Below are 19,261 nucleotides of genomic sequence, written 5' to 3' on the forward strand. Positions count from 1 at the left end.
TCTTTCCCTGCTCAGCACTTTTAAGTAGGTCTCTTGGCTATCCTGTTTCCTCTTTAGAACTGCTTTCCTCTACAGTAATTACTCACTGGCAGTCCACTCAATGTCCATGAGGAATAAAGCATGAAAGGTCAAAGTCTCACTCTTCCAATCAGCCAAAGGTAAATTTTGCTAAATACATCTGTGTACCTTACACAAGAACAGCTACAAGGTCAATGTACAGAAAATTTAGGAATGAAAAAAGTGAACCCTTGTGTTTGTGCACAATTTTTCTGTGAGTGTGTGTATTTATATATACATTGATACAAAAGAAAGGCTCAGAATTTCCTGTGCTTTTGCATCACAAGCTCAAGGGAGTAGAAAGGAAAGGTGTGGCATACTGGCAGCTGAACTTCCTGAAGTATTGACTAAAATTCCATATATAATATTCTGACTTCCATGAGGAAGAGAGACAACACAGGCTTTACAGATAGTTATTTCTAAGTGCACTCAAGCGCTGAAATTTTCATGAATTTAATTAATTTACTTCATCTCCAGCGTGATAAGTAGCAGAACTATGTAAAGGCACAGGAAACAACATTTTCTTAAAAATACTGAGTCAGTTCTTGCTTTCATTCCCACTGCAGTATGTGATACATTACAATTACTTATAATAATTACAATTACTTACATAACTATTACAACTACTATGAGAACAGTAAAAAAAAAATACGCATGAAAGGACAAATCACACTACAGTCTTCAAGATAACATGAGAAACAATGACACAAGACTTATCTAAACTGGAGATCCTGACAGATTGTCTTTTAAACTCAAAAATTTTTGCTGTCTCTGTTTTCAAAATTAATTTCTGAAAGAAATTTGAAATGTCTTTCAAATTTCTGTATTTGAAAGATTCCCATTCATATGGGATCTTGCAAAACTTAAATAATTCTTATCCTTCTTCATCTTTATCCCAAGCAAATAGCCCAGGAGTCAACTTACTCACTTTGCTAAAGAAAAAACAAGTTATAAATCCTTGTCCTGAATTAGGACTAACTGTGATAAGACTCTAAGCCACCCACACTCAAGCCAAATGTCCTAATCACTCAAGGGTGGCTCTCCCTAAATCCATAGCTCTTCCTTAAGGTCAATTTGGTTTTGAAAAATTTCTAAAAAATTAATGCTCTCCCTGTAGGTGAGTAACGTCTCACCCAAAAATTCATCTGTGGGACTATTCAGCAATACCTGAAGAGTTCAATAAAGGCCATTTTTATACCTCTGCCCTTTGTTTCCATTCTTAGTGAAATTGTAGGTGACATTGTGTGCCTCACATTTTCCTCACTTCAAATTAATTAACTTTGCCACATTCTAAAGAAAAACTACAAAATGGAAAAAAAAAAACTACAAACTGTGGTGAAAAAAGTCAGGCATGCTGCGAAAAAGATCAAAATACAACATTACCTGCACTTACATTTTTTACTTTACTTTGATTCTGTCTGTAGCCAGCATTGAATCCTATGCTACACAAAAGCATTGCCCAGATTTATCATTATCTTCTATGGAGAAGTTAAAGACAAGTCCAGATGGTAACATTTACTTACTCATCTATTTGGCAGACACAAGTTTCCACCTCTTTCAGTGCAGCTTGTAATTTGAACAGCAACTTTTGATAGACATCTTGTGTTTCTAAGTCTTCTTCTTTTAAGAGGTACCTCAGACCATGGCCCTCCTGCTGGCCAAGAGACTGTCCTGAAGGGGCAGCCATAGTAGTAATGGTATGTTGGACATAAATCATGGGATTCAGTTTACCTGCGAATAATCCAAAGGGATTTCATAATTATCTTTTCTTTAACATACATTTTGAAGTTAGTAAAATACCTAACAGACACTGAAATATTTTTCAGTTTAAAATTCATGTACTTATTTAATTTTGCATTTTATTTGCATTTCAAAGTCAAGCTATTTAGGAAAAAGTAATTGTGAAATTATGACTACCCGTTATTATGCTGTAAAATAAAACTAAAATCAAAAGAAGGGTGATTTCAATAAGACTTGTCCTCCGTTTTAATATTTGGGCTATAAACCTAAACGGATTACCTTTTAAGACTCTATATCAGAAGCACAGGAAGTAGGTCTTTCAAGCTCAATTAACTTACCTTGATCAGTGTTTTTATTTTCCTTCTCGTGGGAAGAATGTTTTCTGCTGTCCAACTGTACACCAAAGGCACTACCAAGGGAAGTTGAGGTCTTAGGGTAAGACACTTCCATCACATTGATATGGCAATTGGTTGGACAGAAATCACTGCTGTGAAGTGGTGAAATCTTTGACTTAGCTTGTTTGAAGGTAGGCCAAGCTCTGTTTTTTAATACTCTTGAAAACTAGAAGTAAGAAAGAAAACCAAATTTTGATTATCAGCTCTTCTCGTGTCCACATGTAGCTAACAATTCTTGTGTACCTAACTAGAAAATAAAAGCTTAAAATATTTCAGTCATCCTTGACTTAAAGTGTCTTGACTCCATAATTTCCATCTTCCTCTAAAAAGGAAAGAAAAATATTCTTCATTTTACATTTTTAAGGTGTTGTTTTTTGAAGCAAATTATGTTTTAAGATGTATAAATACCTTTGTAACAGAGAGATAGAATTTATTGCCCATGTAAAATAATAAAAAATTAATTTCTGGGGAGCAAGTCTGAAACTGCTGTACTGCTCATGACATTTATAAACACCTGCCAACATTTTCAAGCCATTATTTCCCAAAAATCCATGAAATTTTTGTCTGAAGTTATAATAAAGACAAAATCAGAAAGTACAAATTCTGGAATTCCTATTTGGGAAGGAGGAAGTCCCCTTTAATTATATCTATATCTGCATTAGGAGAAGCATTGCCAGGGTTTGGAGGGAGGTGATCCTGCTCTTCTCCTCAGCACCAGTGAGGCCTCCCCTCGAGTCCTGGGTCCAAGTCTGGGCTTCACAGAAATAGACATGGGCATATTGGAGACAGCCCAGTGGAGGTGAGCCCTCTGAGATGATTCAGGGACTGGAGCATTTGCTGTAAGGAAAGGCTGAGAGAATTGGGACCCTCCAGCCTGGAGAAGAGAAAGCTCAGGGGGAAACACATCAACGTCTATGAATACCTGAAGGAATGGTGCAAAGAGGACAAAGCCAGGCTCTTTCCAGTAGTGCCCAGTGCCAGGACCAGAGACAATGGGCCCAAACTTAAACACAGGAGTTTCCTCTGAATGTCAGGGAACATTTTTGCACTGTGAGGGTGATTAAGCACTGGCCCAGTTGCTCAGAGAGGTTCAGGGAAGAGAGGTCAGATCTCCCTCCTCAAAGATGGTCCTGGGCAGCCATCTCTAGGTGGCCCTGCTTAAGCAGGGTTGGCTGGACAAGACCTGCAGAGGTACATTCCAACCTCAACCATTCTTCTATTTTGAGTGGCATTAGGAAGCTGATGATTCCTAGTACATAAAAATTGCAAAAACCCCATTTTGCAGACTTTCCTAGCCCAGTACCTCTTCTCCCCCCTATATATCAGCTCAGCAATGAGGAATGTTTTTTATGGTCTAATTCTAATACAGTGTTTAGCCACATCTCCTTGACTCTAACATCTTAAATTTTGTGCAGTGTTTTGAATAGGCTTAGAGTTTTTAAGATGAGAAGATGTCAACCCAAAATGGTGAGGACAGAACTGGACACTCAGCAGCTACATCTACATCAGAATCAAGTCATCCAATCAAGCTCTTCAATTAGAAAAGAGATTTATTTGTCAGTCACAAGTAGGATTCTTGTCAATATATGCCATTTTCAGTACAGTTTGTTGTCAGGGAAGATTTTTTCTGGAAAGATGTAATCAGTGTTTTAATCACAATATCTCTCCAGTCAAAATATTACACAGATCTACTTTAGCTTTGAACCACAGCTCATGCATAAGAATAATTTCAAAGTTAACTTGCAAAGTTTCTTCACTAATAAATGTCATTAAAAATTCAAATCAGTCAACTTTTTACTAATGCTTCAGTTGAATTTAGACATATCCCTTCTGCAAAGTAAGATGTTTCTGTACTGGGACTTAAATTTCTGTTTATTTTGGTGTCATATTACTTCAGCCTGATGAACACTTGTTGGGATAATTACATTTAAATCTTTAGATCACAACAAGATCTGGAGGGTTACAAGAAATCCAATTATGGAGTTGTTCGAAGGCTGAAGAATGCACAAATTGTTAAGAAGGCTACTAAGGACATTCAATGATGAAAATATTTCTGCAAGCAGTACATATTTCACATCTCAATCTCCCACACATCCTGCTCCAGAGAGACCAAATACTGGCTATGATTTAATCAGGTCATATGTCAGGACCAAGACTCTTCTCATATATGTGTTGAGAAACATCTGGGACTCATGGCACTGGAATCGAGGTCTATTAGGAGCAAAATGTTCTGATAATAATAATAGTAGGAACTGCAGAAATCCACAAGATTTTTATTTATAGAATTAGAACTTTCACAGTAAAACCAGGAGCCAAGCTGGGCTCAAGCACTCCAAAAGTCTCCTGTAACTATGGTTACCCTTTACCTTGCCAAGAAAATGACACATCTATTCCTGAAATCCACTGCATTACTAATTGTCATTAAAAGCTATAACTGTGAAACTACTGATTTTTGAGCAGATGAGATCTGAAGTGCAGTCTGTATCACGAATATCTGCCTGTAGACAGTGTAAGAACTATGAAAACTTCCCCGAGGCTGTTTGTTTCACACCCACAAAGCACAAAAAAATTTGATTTACTGTCTTGGCCTCCTCTGTAGAGGCTATATATCACAGTCAAATTTTTCAGCTACAGAAAACATATAAATCACCTGCATTTTATTTGAACTGTAACGGTTAATATGAAAACCAATTGGGTTTTTTTTTTAATGGTAATTTGAATTTTAACCAAATTGGAAACACGGATGTTTGTAATTCAAGCAAGCAATGGAGAGGTCAGATTTTTGCTAACACTGTCAGGGTTCTTGTGATGCCTCCATTGACACAGCTCAGTTTATTCCATTTCTTTACAGAGAGCACCTTGAGAAGTCTGACAAGTTGATTTTTGGCCTTCGTCCTACTGACTACTGAGCTACATGTATTCCTAACAGTTTCCCCTACTTTCCTTTGAAAACAGAAAAATCATTATCTAGTCTTTTAAATGCACCTCCTGCAAATGTGTGAAGCTCCTGAATTCACTTTCTTTTTCCTTTGCTTTTTTTCCCCTCTTTTCAAATTTTTATGTATAAACTCTCAGAACAGACCAGTTTCTAAATGTCACAACTCAGATCCCCAAATGACTAAGACAGGGCAGACCCGCTTTTTTGCAGCTATTTTGAGACTACTTCAAAGTAATTCACCTCCCCACAATTAGGTTCCATGAGAGAGGAACTAGGGGTCTGGATGAGAAAATGAATTTGCATTAACAAAATGGCAAATGGTTGATTCATTTATACCCTGTTTGGTCAAACAACTATAGAGAAATGCACAGACAGCAACTAGAGGTCATAGTCTGGGCTATTTATTCATTTACATATCATTAATTAAGATCTCAAGCATATGAAAATTAGCGCCTTCTCCATTTTTCCATGCTATTATGTTTTATTAAACCAAGTGAAGCTAATAAATTACAGAGATGCTACTATCAACAGATATGCTAGGGTCTAAAAGTTGAATAAAAGGGTTAAAATTTGGTATTTGAGTTGCACTAGAAAAAAAAAAAACAATTCTGTTGTTATTGCTACATTTTTGGTTAACATCTGCAAATTCACTAGAGTATTGGTTTAAAGCATTTACAAGAATGACGGCCCTTTTACGGAAATATGCAGTTGATTGTCTCTGCAACTGAACACAGCAAACAAGGAAGAATACAAACGACCCAAAGTCTAAAAAAGGGATAAGAAAGAGAATGGCTTGAAAACAATTGATACAATTACTCAATTAAGGCATTCATGCTTCAAAATAGCTAAATTTTCAGCCACATTTTTGTCACTGCCATAGACACTCTGAAGAGTTATTTAAACTGTACCACATTCCCCTGTTTCTTCATTAAAAGACAAATATAATCAAACTTAGGACATGCAGGGCATACCTTTTTATAGCTAGAGATTCTTCTGTAGATATGCTCAATTTTCTCACTGCAAATGACACTGAATTTACTTTGAAGTTCAGTGGGGATCACGTCATTTAAGGAATTGAGGCTGTTGCAATTCTGCACAAAATGTTCATCACTTTTTGCCAGTGCTTCAAGAATCTAAGATAATAAAAACAAGGAAAGTATGTTTTGAAATCAAGTTGACTAAAATTTCCCCTTACTAATCATCTCTTATAACTAAAGCTGAAAAGCCTGATAACATTACAGAAAATGGTGCACAACAACAATGAATGAAGCTTGGGATGCAAACAGGTTTTCTTAAATTTATTCCCTGCTAAGTTATACCCATAAGTATTTTTGCTTGGTTTCTCATGACATTGTCTGATAATGGATTTACTACTAATTTCCTACTAATGTAACCACTGTGGCTCCGCTGAAATACATTATCTGCTGCTTTTACTTGATCAGCACACATTATGCATAGCTGCTGAATTAATTCATTCATTACTTCTAGAAAATCTTCAGTTTGGCAGAATACAAACACATTGAAAAAGCATAAAAGAAAACTGAGTGCTATCCTCCTGTATATTCTGCATAAAAAAGCTAGGAAACAGGCACAGGATAAGCTGTATTGCCCAGCAAAGACTGAAGCCTTGCTCTAATGGTGGGAGCAAAGTAATTAAAAGGCATGTTGAAGAGATGAGGGTAGTATATAGCCTTTATAGATATTTCAGTAGATCTTGGACTTTCTTTCAAGTTTTATTTGATAAATAAGAAATAAAGGAGAGGGGCAGGAGGAATGGAAGACTTTGAAGATCATTTAACCTTCTTTTTATTTAAAGGCTCAATTTATAATGACAACATAACTCTTTCTGCCTCCTGAGCACACAATCATCCTCCAAAACATCAGAGAGATATGGGTGACCAATTATAAGGTATCAAATGAAAGATATATAACCATAAGAGTAAAAAAATCCACACATTTCTCCACTGGTATTAAACACAATAAGCATTAACATACAAAAAATGTTTCATACCTTTGCAGTCAAACTGAAAAATCCCTTTGGTTCAATCATTTTTTCCAAGACATGGCACTTTATTCCAGCTGTGCTGTCATACTCATAAACCACTCCATACTCCAGATGAACATTGTCAACAGTCAGACTCACATGATCTTTCTTCCCATCAATTATTGCCATAGTGTTAAATTTGTCAATTACCTCTAGAATAAATAAAGTAACAGAAATCAGTTGACAAGTCCTGGCCACTAAATGAACTATAAAGGACGTAGGCAAACGTTCCAGAAAGGGGTTTGTTCTGATCATTCTATTTAAGCACATTCATTAAAGAACCTGGCTGAACAATATAAAAATCAGAACACCAGTAGATCTGTAGATGTTAAAATACTGGACTGCAAAACAGGCAGTACACTTTCTTTTCAAGCAGTTATTGAAGGGGGCTAATTCCATTTCATTTATAAGCCAGAGGCATTAAGAAGGACCAAAAAACAGGGGAAACTGAGTGTTTCTAAATAAAGTAGAAGAAAATCGCTATGAAAACTGTCAACATTCAGAAATGAAACCACAATAACTGCATTTATGAATGCACAGTTCAAGTATTAACTGTCTCTTTAATTACAAGTTGCAGATGAATGCAGTTTCATCTAAATGTTAATTGCCCGAAAATAATCTGAAGGATAGTTGTGTTTTTATTTCCCATGCAGTAATGACTAATGTATCTAGTTTGCCATAAATGATTACTAGTGGTGAAAATAAATCAGGTAATGCCTAGGTTTATGTTACTTACAAATGAAATTAAACAGATTTTCCTCCAAGTATTCATGGAAGTATTTTCTCTAAATGGGAAAGATACTGGTTTTCAAAGAATTGCATGTCAAATTTATATGCTTAGAATATATTAGAAAACAAATTCTTATGTAAATCACATCTTATGATCTGCTCAAAACTTCCTCTCTGCAAACAAAGACACTGCCTACATTTTCCTTGTATTATAACAGCATTCTTAGCAGCAACAAGATCAAACAAGCATCACATACCTTCCACTTTACAGTCAAAGGCATCGCCTCCATCATCTCCAGAGGGTTTGGTGTTTGCTTTCTGAAGATCTTCCTGTGCACTTTCAATGCTGTTGTAAACCCACTGTATAGAATCTTGCTAGAAAAACAACAAAAAATAGACAGGTAGAAAAAGTGCAACTGATAGCAACTATTTTTAAGGTGTAAGTTAAAAAAAATCCAGAGAATTTTGGCAAGTTATTTTTTATTACAGCATATATTGTCATGAGACAGTATGAAGTCTGTGACAGCATGACATCCATAATTTTTATGTCTCTGTCAAAAATAATTTAAGATATTTCAAATCAAATTGCAGATTGAAAAATATTTTGCTCCAAGAAATCATGGGGAAAAAAACAACTTTTGCTTTACCAAATCTGCTGTGCATCCACAAATAATCTGGTAGCAAAAGTTATGGAATATCAACCAATGACAGAGAATGCCCAGTTAATCCTTCACCATGTGTCAATAGCACAAAGAACCTATACTACAGCCTTCATTACTCATATTTCCCTTGACTACAAATATTTTACTAGTGTAGTAATAAATAAATGTTTGGGGTTTTTTCCCACAGATTAGCATCCCCCTGCAGCCCTGCAAAAGAAAAGAACCACAGGCTCCAAAAATTCACCATCTTCTGTGGCTTAGTGACACATGAGCACAGCATTAGTGGCTTACATGTGTCATTCAACCTTTGAAGAAGCCACATGTATTTCGTACATATTCTACCCAGCCTGTAACTCAGCCACATGCCCATCATACCCTTGTGAAAGGTCCTGTCAAGCATGGCATCCCCAGATTACTCTTTGTCCTTTACATTTTAAAACAAGCTTAACAGTTTATCACTCCTTCTGCAACAGCTACAGCAGAATAAATGACATGACTGTGACAAATCTTAATTCAAAAAGAAGCTCATGGAAGAATTGGAAGTTAAGCAAGGACAGCAAAAATTTAGGCTGAATGTTAAAACGTTCATGCAAAGTGCCAAATACCTCTAGGTATCCTTTGCTAAAATATAACAATCAGCTTCTATCTTTACCCCATCGGTATGTTGTCTCTAAGTTTTCTAGATTCATCTGTGCCTTGCTTGCCACTCAATGGCATGAAATACTTGAATAAGAAAGCTTAACTTTCAGAGCTCTATGTTGACTGTTAGAAGACACCTGTGCAGAAGCTGATCAACAAGAATGCTTCTGAAATCCACACTTCTTCTCAGGTTCACCTCAAAGCTTGGTGCTTAGCTATGGATTCTTACAGAATGCTTGGCAGCACTGAGACTGCCATGCCAATCTCTAATAGGAAATACTCACTACTCAACCTGGAACTCCCTTTTCCAAAAGGTAACAACCAATCTAATGCAATATCATTTGGAGCAATGTTCTTCAAAATCATTACAGGAGAACCAACTAAGCATAAATCTCTCACTAATAATGATTAGTATCACTGCAAAGAAACTGCAAGAAGTAAAATCTGGTCTCAATTTTCTTTATTCAGACAAGACAGAAGATAAACACTCTCCAACAGAAATTATGCAGTTATTGACTGAAGGAATCTGAAATGAAGAGCTTCATGCTCCAGGCAATTAGGAAGACTTTTTACCCTGAGAAGTAAAAGATGTAAGAACCAGAAAAATATTCCCTTTCAATTATGCAATTGGGAACCACAGGAGAGACTACAATATTCTGGGTAATTAAATGATAGGCTGTGTGCACTGTACTTACAAAACAGGAGAAATCCATAGTCATTTTCCAAAAAGAATAAAAACACCCCACCAAATTTCTGAATAGGAAATTAAATTTTAGCTGTCTTTTCACCAGTGGGAATACTACCATTTACTTCAGTCTAGACAATTCTCCCACAGTTTTTTGATAATACTGCATCCTAAGTGAAGTTTTTCTTGCCTGTCTAAAGAACTTCAGTTATCTGTGATTTGCTGAATTATGATCAGCTACTTTTTAAAAATAAAAAAACCCCTACGTATAAGAAAAATATTCAAGTTATTATATAAGTTGATTAAAAAACCCAAAGTAATTTTTTTTAAGTCCAAGTATTCACACCAGCCAACATTAATCAACTATCTTTGGATGTCACTAATATCCATAGGAAGTCTACAGTTATACACAGAGAGAACAAAACTGCTATAAGTAATTTAACTTATCTTTTATTCTAGCCAGTTTTTGTACGAGTGAACAGGACATTTTTTTTTAATAGAGTGCATCTTCCTTTAAAGAATAGGTGAGCTTGATCTCTATATTCCATGTGACAATTTCAATTCTGTATTATCATTTAAACACAAACATCCCAAGAACATTTTCATAAACACTGTATTTATATGACCCAGTTCTAACTATATAATTCTTATAACTCTGCAGTAGGGGTGGGAAAAGGATTCAACTCTTAATTTTAATTGGATTTTTCTCCTCAGTAAACACATACTTGAAGAGTTTGTGAAGTTAATTAATAATATTTGTTCACAGTTTATGAAAAACTTGCAGAGAATTGGAAAATTACATTATACAATCCAGCTTGGTTTGGTTTTTCTTCCTAAATTTGTGTCTTGGATGCCTCAGATTTTCTCCTTAACTAACATGACAAAGATAACAAAATTTGCATGCATTTAAAAAAAGGAAAATTTGAGTCCTTGAACATACACTTATTCTCAAGACTGGAATGCAATGGGAATTCTTTTATGGATGGAATATATGCACTCTGCTATCTGTGTACTGAAGTGTAACTAAATTCTGGAAAAAGATCAGTTTTATGTATTTCATTCTCCTTCTGCTGAGCAGGCAGAAAGCTCTGTGATTCCCTCTCCATCAAGATGAGAATATACCTCAAAATTCTTTCTGCATAGGACTGCAGAAATGCTTGAAACAGCCCTTTAAAAACACCATATAAAAATCATCTATGATATTTATTTCAGTGCAGAAACTAAGCAGATTTTGAACATCACCATTGAGCAATCTTCAGCTTTTATACTTCAGCTGGCTTTCCTTCCTTTCTCCACCCCACTTTCCTTCTTTCCTCTCGCCCCACTCAAACACAGCAGATATGTGCATAGAGATTAACACTACGCTGTTTACTTTGACCAAAAATAGAAATCTAGAAGAAAAAGTGCAAGGGCACCAAATGAGACATACCTGCATTGGCCGCCTGTACTTCCTGCAGGCTGTGACATGAGCAATAACACTTGCATGAGTCTCTTTGCTGACATTAATTCCATTCACTTTGATTATGCACTGGCCAGGGTGGAGACCTGCTGCAGCTGCCACTGTTCCTATTAATAAAAACCCACACAGTTAGCAGACTTCTTTTTCTAAACATCTCCTTTCAAGCTAGCAGTCCAAAAAACCTCTTTTTTTAAAAATCAGAACCTGGTCTGACTGATCCTTACATACTTCTCTTGACCACAGAGTACTTCTGTAGACCAGCTGGATGCCAAGAAAATGGAGTTTGCCAGCAGATGTTTCCATAAAAGAGACCAGACAATTTCCGAAAGGCTGCTTCATAAAACAACAAACATTGACTAGCAATATGAAAATGTGGAAAATTCACCTCAAAAAAAAAAAGGACTTTAAAAGGATAAAATGGCTCTATCTTGAAAGTCACTAATTACAACTTAGCCTACACTTTTATATGACGCAAGCTTATGAGCTCTTGTTTAATTCTGGTGTTTCAATTTTACATACAAAACAGAAGTTTTCTGGCAATACATAAAGTTTAAGAGCATACTAGATTATCATGTTAATCATTAAGTGAAATATCTAAATTCTAAAGACATTTCTAAAGATATTGTTCTTTTTTCATCTTCCCTACCAACACAATTATAGCAGAGGGCCTTAGAGCTTTAAAACAAAATCTCAAAGACAATTAAGTAGAACATCTCAAATTAAATTATCTGAGGGTGGGACAGGGGGACACACACAACATGACACCAAAACAAAATATTCTCTTTAAGCTACATAAAATATTTGGTTCAGTGACTTATTTTCACAATTGAATAACCACGTTGGGAAATTCTAGTGACTGAATAGGCACTACAAAAAGAGCAGCTTTCTCCAGGTCTTTTCAGTGCAATTCAAACTCACTCCTGAAAGACAGCCTGCTGGAGTATGACCTTAGTTCTAGCTACCTGAACACTTGCCTCCAAATGTCTCTTGATACTGCCACAGAGGTGCCAAAGAAGTAAAAATCTCCTGCCTAGAGACTGCCAGACTGGGTTGCAGAAGTTGGGACTGTGAAGGAAAAGGCTAGACTGAATCTGCAGGGCTGACAAATATGACTTCATGACTTGCCAGTTGAGCATATCTGACAGGGAAATAACTTGCAGAATATACATGAGCTTCCCTCATTTTTGGAATTATCACTATTAGATTAAAGCTGCATTTAAAAACTAATATAAAAGAAAGTCATTGGAAATTACACCATTACCAGCTATCACAACCTCCCCTCTCCACAAAAAGACTTAAAAATAAACATATAAATACATCTTATTTAATATCTCTCGCAAAAAAACCAAACAAACAAACAAACAAAAAAACCCCACCAAATCTCTCTTCAGAAAACCCCAAGGTCCCAATTCAGCAAAGTATTTAAGCACATGCTTAAAGTCTTCCAGGTTTAGCAAATCACACAAACAAGCACTTGCATATTGTTGGGGCTAATTGGAATAAAGTATGTGTCTAATGAATAATGATAGGCAGTTGACTTGAGATTCAGGTGCAGAAATAATTAACACATCAGCTACTAAGTCTGTAGTTTATTAGTCTTTCTTTTGAAAATCTAATTTCTGGCACCACAACCTAGAAAAAATGTCATCAAACTCCGTTCAAATATGGCTGTTTTGCAGATCAGTTCACTTTTCATGCCTCAGTTACGAAAGCAGGAGGGGGAAGGAGACACAACTGTCCCACAATAACTGAAAACACAGTTTGTTTGCTCTACCGTAAGCAACATGAGACAGCAAGAAATAATGCTTCAACTTCTCTTAACATAAGTGCACTGCTCAAAAAAAAAAGGATAGCAAGCATCTGAAAATCACATCCCAAAACAATATTTACATGAACCATCTGCAATTACTAAGACAAAGCCACTAACACTCTTAAAAAGATTTGTAAAAAGCACATTTCTTAGTAAAATGTTTTCAGAATATTGAAGAACCACGCAACCACCTAACAAATTAACACACAGGTTCCCAACATGCAGTTGTATTGCATCCTTCAGCTACTCCTTAATCTGCAAAGAATGCACAGCTTTAACTTTCCTATATTGGTATAACTACATTTTTAAAAGAGAGTTGGAGGATGTATCCAAGCTTACAGAGTATAAGTACACAAAACAATTGCATTTGAGCTTATTTAATATTGTTTGTTACTTTGGGAAAAATAAAAATCTAAAATGGATTACTGGACCTAATTTTGACTCATCTCAACCAAGTCATTTAGATATTAAATGTATATTTAGCAGTACCATTGACAGCTCTTACATCTTACCTCTCCCAACAGCATGGACAACAGATGGGCCAAAACCCCGGATTTGGAATCCAAGTCCATCTGCAGAGTCAGGAATCTTCACTGTCCTGATACAAACAAAGATTTAACATGGATGTAGCAAAAGGCAGCATTTTGTTATTCAGCAGCATGTAGGTTACAAGGGTGCAAAACCCCACACTTTTATTCAAATCAGTTTTCAGATTTTGCAGCATTCATATTCCAAATACCATGCACCACAAACATCAGAAAAAAGAACAAGCTGAGACAGCAAACAATGTATTTCACAGGGAAATTGAATATGCTGGTTATAATCAGAACACCACCACAGTTTTAAAATTCCTACCCAATAGACTGATCTTTAGGTAAGTTGCCACAGCACAGCAACACTGAAAGCCCTGGAAGGCAGGCAGTCTCTCCCAGCCAAGAGGACAGAGCTTGGGGACCAGAAATCACAGCAGGTCTGATCAGAGAAACTGCAGAAGACTGCAGAAATCAGATCCATATTACATTTTAAGAGAACCACAGAGTGTGCTGAGTTGGAAGGGACCCACAAGGATCCTCAAAGTCCAACTCCTGGCCTTGCACAGACACTCCAAGAGTCACAGTATGTGCCCGAGAGCACGGTCCAAGCACTTCTTGAACTCTGTCAGCCTGATGCTGTGACCACTTCTCTGGGGAGCCTCTTCCAGTGACCAACCACCCTCTGGGTAAAGAGGTTTTTTAATAATATCCAACCTAAACCTCTCCTGACAGAATTACAGGCATTTCCCTCGGGTCCTGTCACTGGTCCCCTGAGAGAAAAGGTCAGTGTCCACCCCCCCTTTTCTGGAAGTTGCAAACTGCAGTGAAGTACCCTGTCACAAAAGGAAATTTTGTTTGATAAGCAGGACTTTCCACTCATGAAGCAGTGCTGGCTGTGACCAATGCCTGTGTTGTCTCTCAGCTGTTTTTCAATACCTCCCAGAATAATCTTCTCCATAACTTTGCCAGGCACAGAAGTGAGACTGACAGGCCTGTAGTTTCTCAGGTCCTCTTTCTTGCCCTTCTTGAAAATTGGGGTGTTTGCCAGCTTCCAGTCAGCTGGCACCTCTTCAGGTTCACAAGACAGCTCAAAAATCATCAAGAGAGGCTTTACAATGACATCAGCTCGCCCTTGGAGGATTCTTGGATAACCCTCATCAGGCCCCATAGATTTGTACAGTTCCAACTGAAGCATCAGATCTCACACTATTTCAGGGTTGGCTGAGAGCCGATCATTCTCACAGTCACAGATCTCCAGCTCAGGGCACTGAGACCCCCTTTGGACCACCACCCATGTCAAAGATGGAGGTGAAGAATAAATTAAACACCTCTGCATTGTCACAGTCCCCATCTGTGAGGTGACCATCCTGTGACAGGCCAATGTTATTTTTACACTACCTATTGCCATTAATATACTTGAAAAACTCCTTATTGTCCCCTCACGTTTCTGGTCGGCTTCAACTCCAGTTGACTTTTGGCCGCATGAATTTTCTCCCAGCAGCAGTGAGCAGCATCTCTGCATTCTTCCCATGTCACTTGGCATTGCTTCCACTGGGCATAAACTTTCCCTTTTAGCTCTATTTCCAGGGAATATTCCTGTTCAACCAAGCCAGCCATCTACCTCACCTGCTTGACTTCTCAGTTTGGGAATTTCCTGCTCCTGTGCCCTTAGGAGGTGATTAAAAAGTGACCAGCACTGATGGACCCCAACAACTGCAAAGACATTTTCACTCTGAAATAATGAATCCCATCAGGTCTTAGTAGACAAGGTGTTGAGTAGATCATCCCATGGTCAACAAACCCAAAATTTTTCTGCTGTCACCAGCTTTGGAGGCATGTATTGACCTAATGGATCTGCCCAATTCTATTGTTATTATTCCTGGTTACTGGAAGAATCACCAAAATCAACTACCGTGCTCCTGATCCTTCTACCAATCGTCTCAGGGCACTGTAGTTTTTTTGATTTCCCTTGGACTTCCCTGTTTTATTTCATCACTGCCAGTTTGAACAGTCATTAGCAGAGTGTAATCAGACTGGATTGTTTTCCAGTAATCCTTATTCAAGGCCCTGGGAGAGAGCAGAGTTCCCTGTGAGTTGGGTCTGCATATCAGACCCTCCATTCCCCTTAGAAGGGAGTCTCCTATCACAACTACCCTTCTTTTCCTCTTAACAGAGGAGGTCTTGATGCAGGGTGCAGGTGGTGTCATTTCAGGAGGCCCCACCACCCCAGAAGGATCTTTGCATATCTCATCAGTTGTTTGGTCTTCTGGGTCCAGAGCCCCACACCTGTTGTAAAAGGTACCAGTCCTACTTGTCAAATTCAGAGAAAGAGGAACCTTCTTGTGATACATGCTGCAATGTGCCTCCAGCCTTCATCTTTATCAGACCCCAGCTAACAGTCCTTTGGCTAATGACCCTGCAGGGCTCTGAGTCTGTCTGCTTCTTCACCACAATGGAGGTTCAAGACTCCTGGGAGTCTGAGACTGACATTGCTGAAAATAATTGATCTCTCTTTTGCTTATTCAGTCGGATACTGCACAGCCTGTTCACTTCTTCCTGTACCTCCACCTGCAACACAGCTCCTCAAACACAGCACGCTTTCTGAAAAATAACTCTTTGTAGTCCCCATCCTTGCAAAGAGGCACCAGGCACTCCCAGCAGCCTGTGCCCCTCTTTGCTGAGTTTTCTTGAAATAATGTTTCATTGCAGTTTTTCTGAGCAGCAACCGAAAGTAGCTACTGAGTTTTGTAAAGTAAGAAACATCCACTGTTTGCATGACTTGTAATAAACTTACCAACAAATCTAACCAACAAAAACATGATTCTGACAATCAAAATTCACATCTATTCCTTCAAATTAAGCCCTGAGCTCACCCAAAGTAAACTAGCATACCCTCGTGATATCAGCTCAGGGTCTACAAAGAGCAACACAGCTGCATTAGCCCTTATCAGATCTAGTTAGGTCATGCATAACAGTGCACTGTTTAACTTTGCAGCCTTTCCATCCAGAGCCAGCTCTGTTATTATTTCAGAGATCTTTGCCCCAAGCTCCATTTCCCATTGCAAAAGCAAACAAATTCAAACTGATGCTGAAAAGTGATTTTAAGATACATTTGGACTGTAGCAAACTTAATTTAAAGGCAGTTTGGAATAACAGAATTGCATCATTTCTTGAACTTTTTTTTTCTAGTATACATAATATTAAGCATTTGGAAATGATTATCATCAGAGGTGGGATCCAAACTTCATTGAAGTCTATATTTTTTAAAATATAATAATATATAGAGATTAATAATTTTTCACTTGAAACATTTTGTAAGTATAACATAATTTAATGTACTGATATATTCACTATTGATACCATCTATTTGATTGCATTCTGAAACCACTTTGAGAACATGCAAATAACAATGAAAGACCATCACAGGCAGTTTAGGCTAAGAATTCAGGAGACAATTGTCTTCTGTGAACTCAGCTGTGCTAGCAGCAGCTGCTGACAGAAAGCAGGGAACATGAGTAACAAATTTGACTTCCGTGAACTCTAAATTCACTAGACCATCTCTCTCAACCTTGAAATTCACCCACAAGTTGAGTCACAAATTAAACGAAGATTTGCATTAAAGAAAGGCCAAGATGCTTTTGTGCTTTCTACAGTCCTGTGGTCTGGGGATTTTTTAATTGTTATTTTCATTTGTTTGGGGGCGGGAACAGGTGGTCTTGTATCAGTCCAGATAAACATCTTTATGCCTTATTTATTTTTCTTGGCTCTTTTTCCTGTTCTGGGTGCCATTTTACTTCTCAAGACACCTTTGCTTAACAAGAGGAGAAATAGATCTTCAATCTGCCACTTAATCAGAGCCATTCCTGAATAAGAGGAACTCTGTATGCTGTATGGTAACAGAGAATGGCACCTCTTTATTCTGTGAATTTTGAATAAAAAATTACTCTGACAAGTTTTTCTTAGTCTCCTTCTTATTTGTTATGTATAACCTAGCAAAATACTGCATTAACTTTACTAATACACTTATGCTCATTTACATATTTACTGAACCCAACTATTAGCCCCCACTTTGTATTTCTTTTACATAACAAAACTTGTGTTTAGGGAGGAATGGGCAAAACTTTGTACAGAAGTGCATCTGTTTGATAAAGATGAGGAGCTGTTTATTTCCTCCTGCTGTTTACACAACCAACACACAAGCTGAAGGGGCCCATGGGACCACAGAGTCTGACAATGACAAACCAGCAACTAATCCCCAGACACAGGAATTTGTTAAATACACAGAGCGAGAGATAAGTGATCAAAACTGACCATATAGTCAACAAAATTTCATTTAAACTTGCAGTATCTGCATGTATTTACAGTGGCAGAGTTGAAGATCTAAAGTACTCATGTGATTCTTTTGCTGACTCACAAATAGGATAAAACAAAATCAAGGCAAATCAAATTGCTTGACTTTGCAAAGTCAGATCAGATACAGCATTTAAAACCCCTTTACAGTAGTGCTCTCTGAAGTTCCACTGGTCTGAAAATTCCCTTCAATTGTTGTTTGTAAAATTTCCCAAAGGAATGATAACTTACTCTCGAGGTTTGGTGCTCACAAGAACCCTCAGGGGCTTTCTGCTGTTCAAACAGGCTTTCAGGAAGCAATCCACTTCACTGAAGGGTCGCAGGAAAACCAGGTCACCGTTAATGGCAAAGATTTTCTTCCCAACTTCCAAGCCTGACATCTAGAAAATAACAACAGTTGTGTACATGTTTGCTTGTTATAACCACTAACATTAAGTTTTCTTTTGCTGGCATGCAACCCCAATAGAAAAAAAATTATATTCACATTTTCTTTACATTCTTTATGACTCCTTCACATACCATGCACAAGGGACTTACACCACAAAATGTTTCTAAAACTGGTTAAATCCATGTGAAGGGCAAACACTCATTCTGAAGACAGCTAAATACAAGACCTAGTATTAATCAAGTTTTTGTGACAGTATTACAATATCAGTTCATTTTTTTTAGTAATTAACTCAACAGCTTTGATTGAGCTATTTATTTTATGACAGTACTTAATTTTTCATCCACCATTTTCCAAAGAAACTAAAGCTTCTTTTCATAAAGAAAGACCCAATTAATATTTTAGTAAGTGAATATTTGCTAGGTTCCAAAACAAAGAGGTTTTAAACCTTGATCTAACAAGAAAAGCACCATTACAGTAGAACTGCAGGAGTACAAAGAGTGGCTCAGGGTATGGGCAAAGGCCTAGTGCCATCTGAGAATATGGCAGAACCTGACTGATAGAAATCAGATCATTTAGCTCTGTGGCTGAATTATATTATTCATTTGCTGCATCTATTTATAATTTAAATTTATACTCCACCATGAGATTTAGAAAGCCTTGAAATCTAAGTCCAAGTTTTTCTCTTATGAAAGAGCATCATACTTTATCTTTACATATACAGACACTCCCATGCTGCTCAGTAGAATCTTAATTAACCCAAAAAGATTATAAAGCAATGCTACCAAACAGGAAGGCTGTAATTTATTCATTCAGGGTCTCAAATCCCAGATTT

At 37.3% G+C, this 19,261-nt stretch overlaps 1 protein-coding gene across 1 annotated transcript in view; it reads right to left on the bottom strand.

Moving 5' to 3' along the window:
- PREX2 (phosphatidylinositol-3,4,5-trisphosphate dependent Rac exchange factor 2) overlaps positions 1-19,261 on the bottom strand; it is a 110,185-nt gene that overhangs the window by 68,560 nt on the left and 22,364 nt on the right. Inside the window, exons 12-19 of the mRNA XM_031058645.1 lie at positions 18,273-18,421; positions 13,671-13,756; positions 11,319-11,455; positions 8,161-8,278; positions 7,142-7,326; positions 6,102-6,263; positions 2,136-2,358; positions 1,581-1,788 (exon numbers count right to left, since the gene is read on the bottom strand). Coding sequence (XP_030914505.1) covers positions 1,581-1,788; positions 2,136-2,358; positions 6,102-6,263; positions 7,142-7,326; positions 8,161-8,278; positions 11,319-11,455; positions 13,671-13,756; positions 18,273-18,421 — 1,268 coding nt within the window. The remainder of the gene's footprint in view (positions 1-1,580; positions 1,789-2,135; positions 2,359-6,101; positions 6,264-7,141; positions 7,327-8,160; positions 8,279-11,318; positions 11,456-13,670; positions 13,757-18,272; positions 18,422-19,261) is intronic.

This window comes from Geospiza fortis, unplaced genomic scaffold (genome assembly GCF_000277835.1).
Source record: "Geospiza fortis unplaced genomic scaffold, GeoFor_1.0 scaffold121, whole genome shotgun sequence".
Lineage (NCBI taxonomy): Eukaryota > Metazoa > Chordata > Aves > Passeriformes > Thraupidae > Geospiza > Geospiza fortis.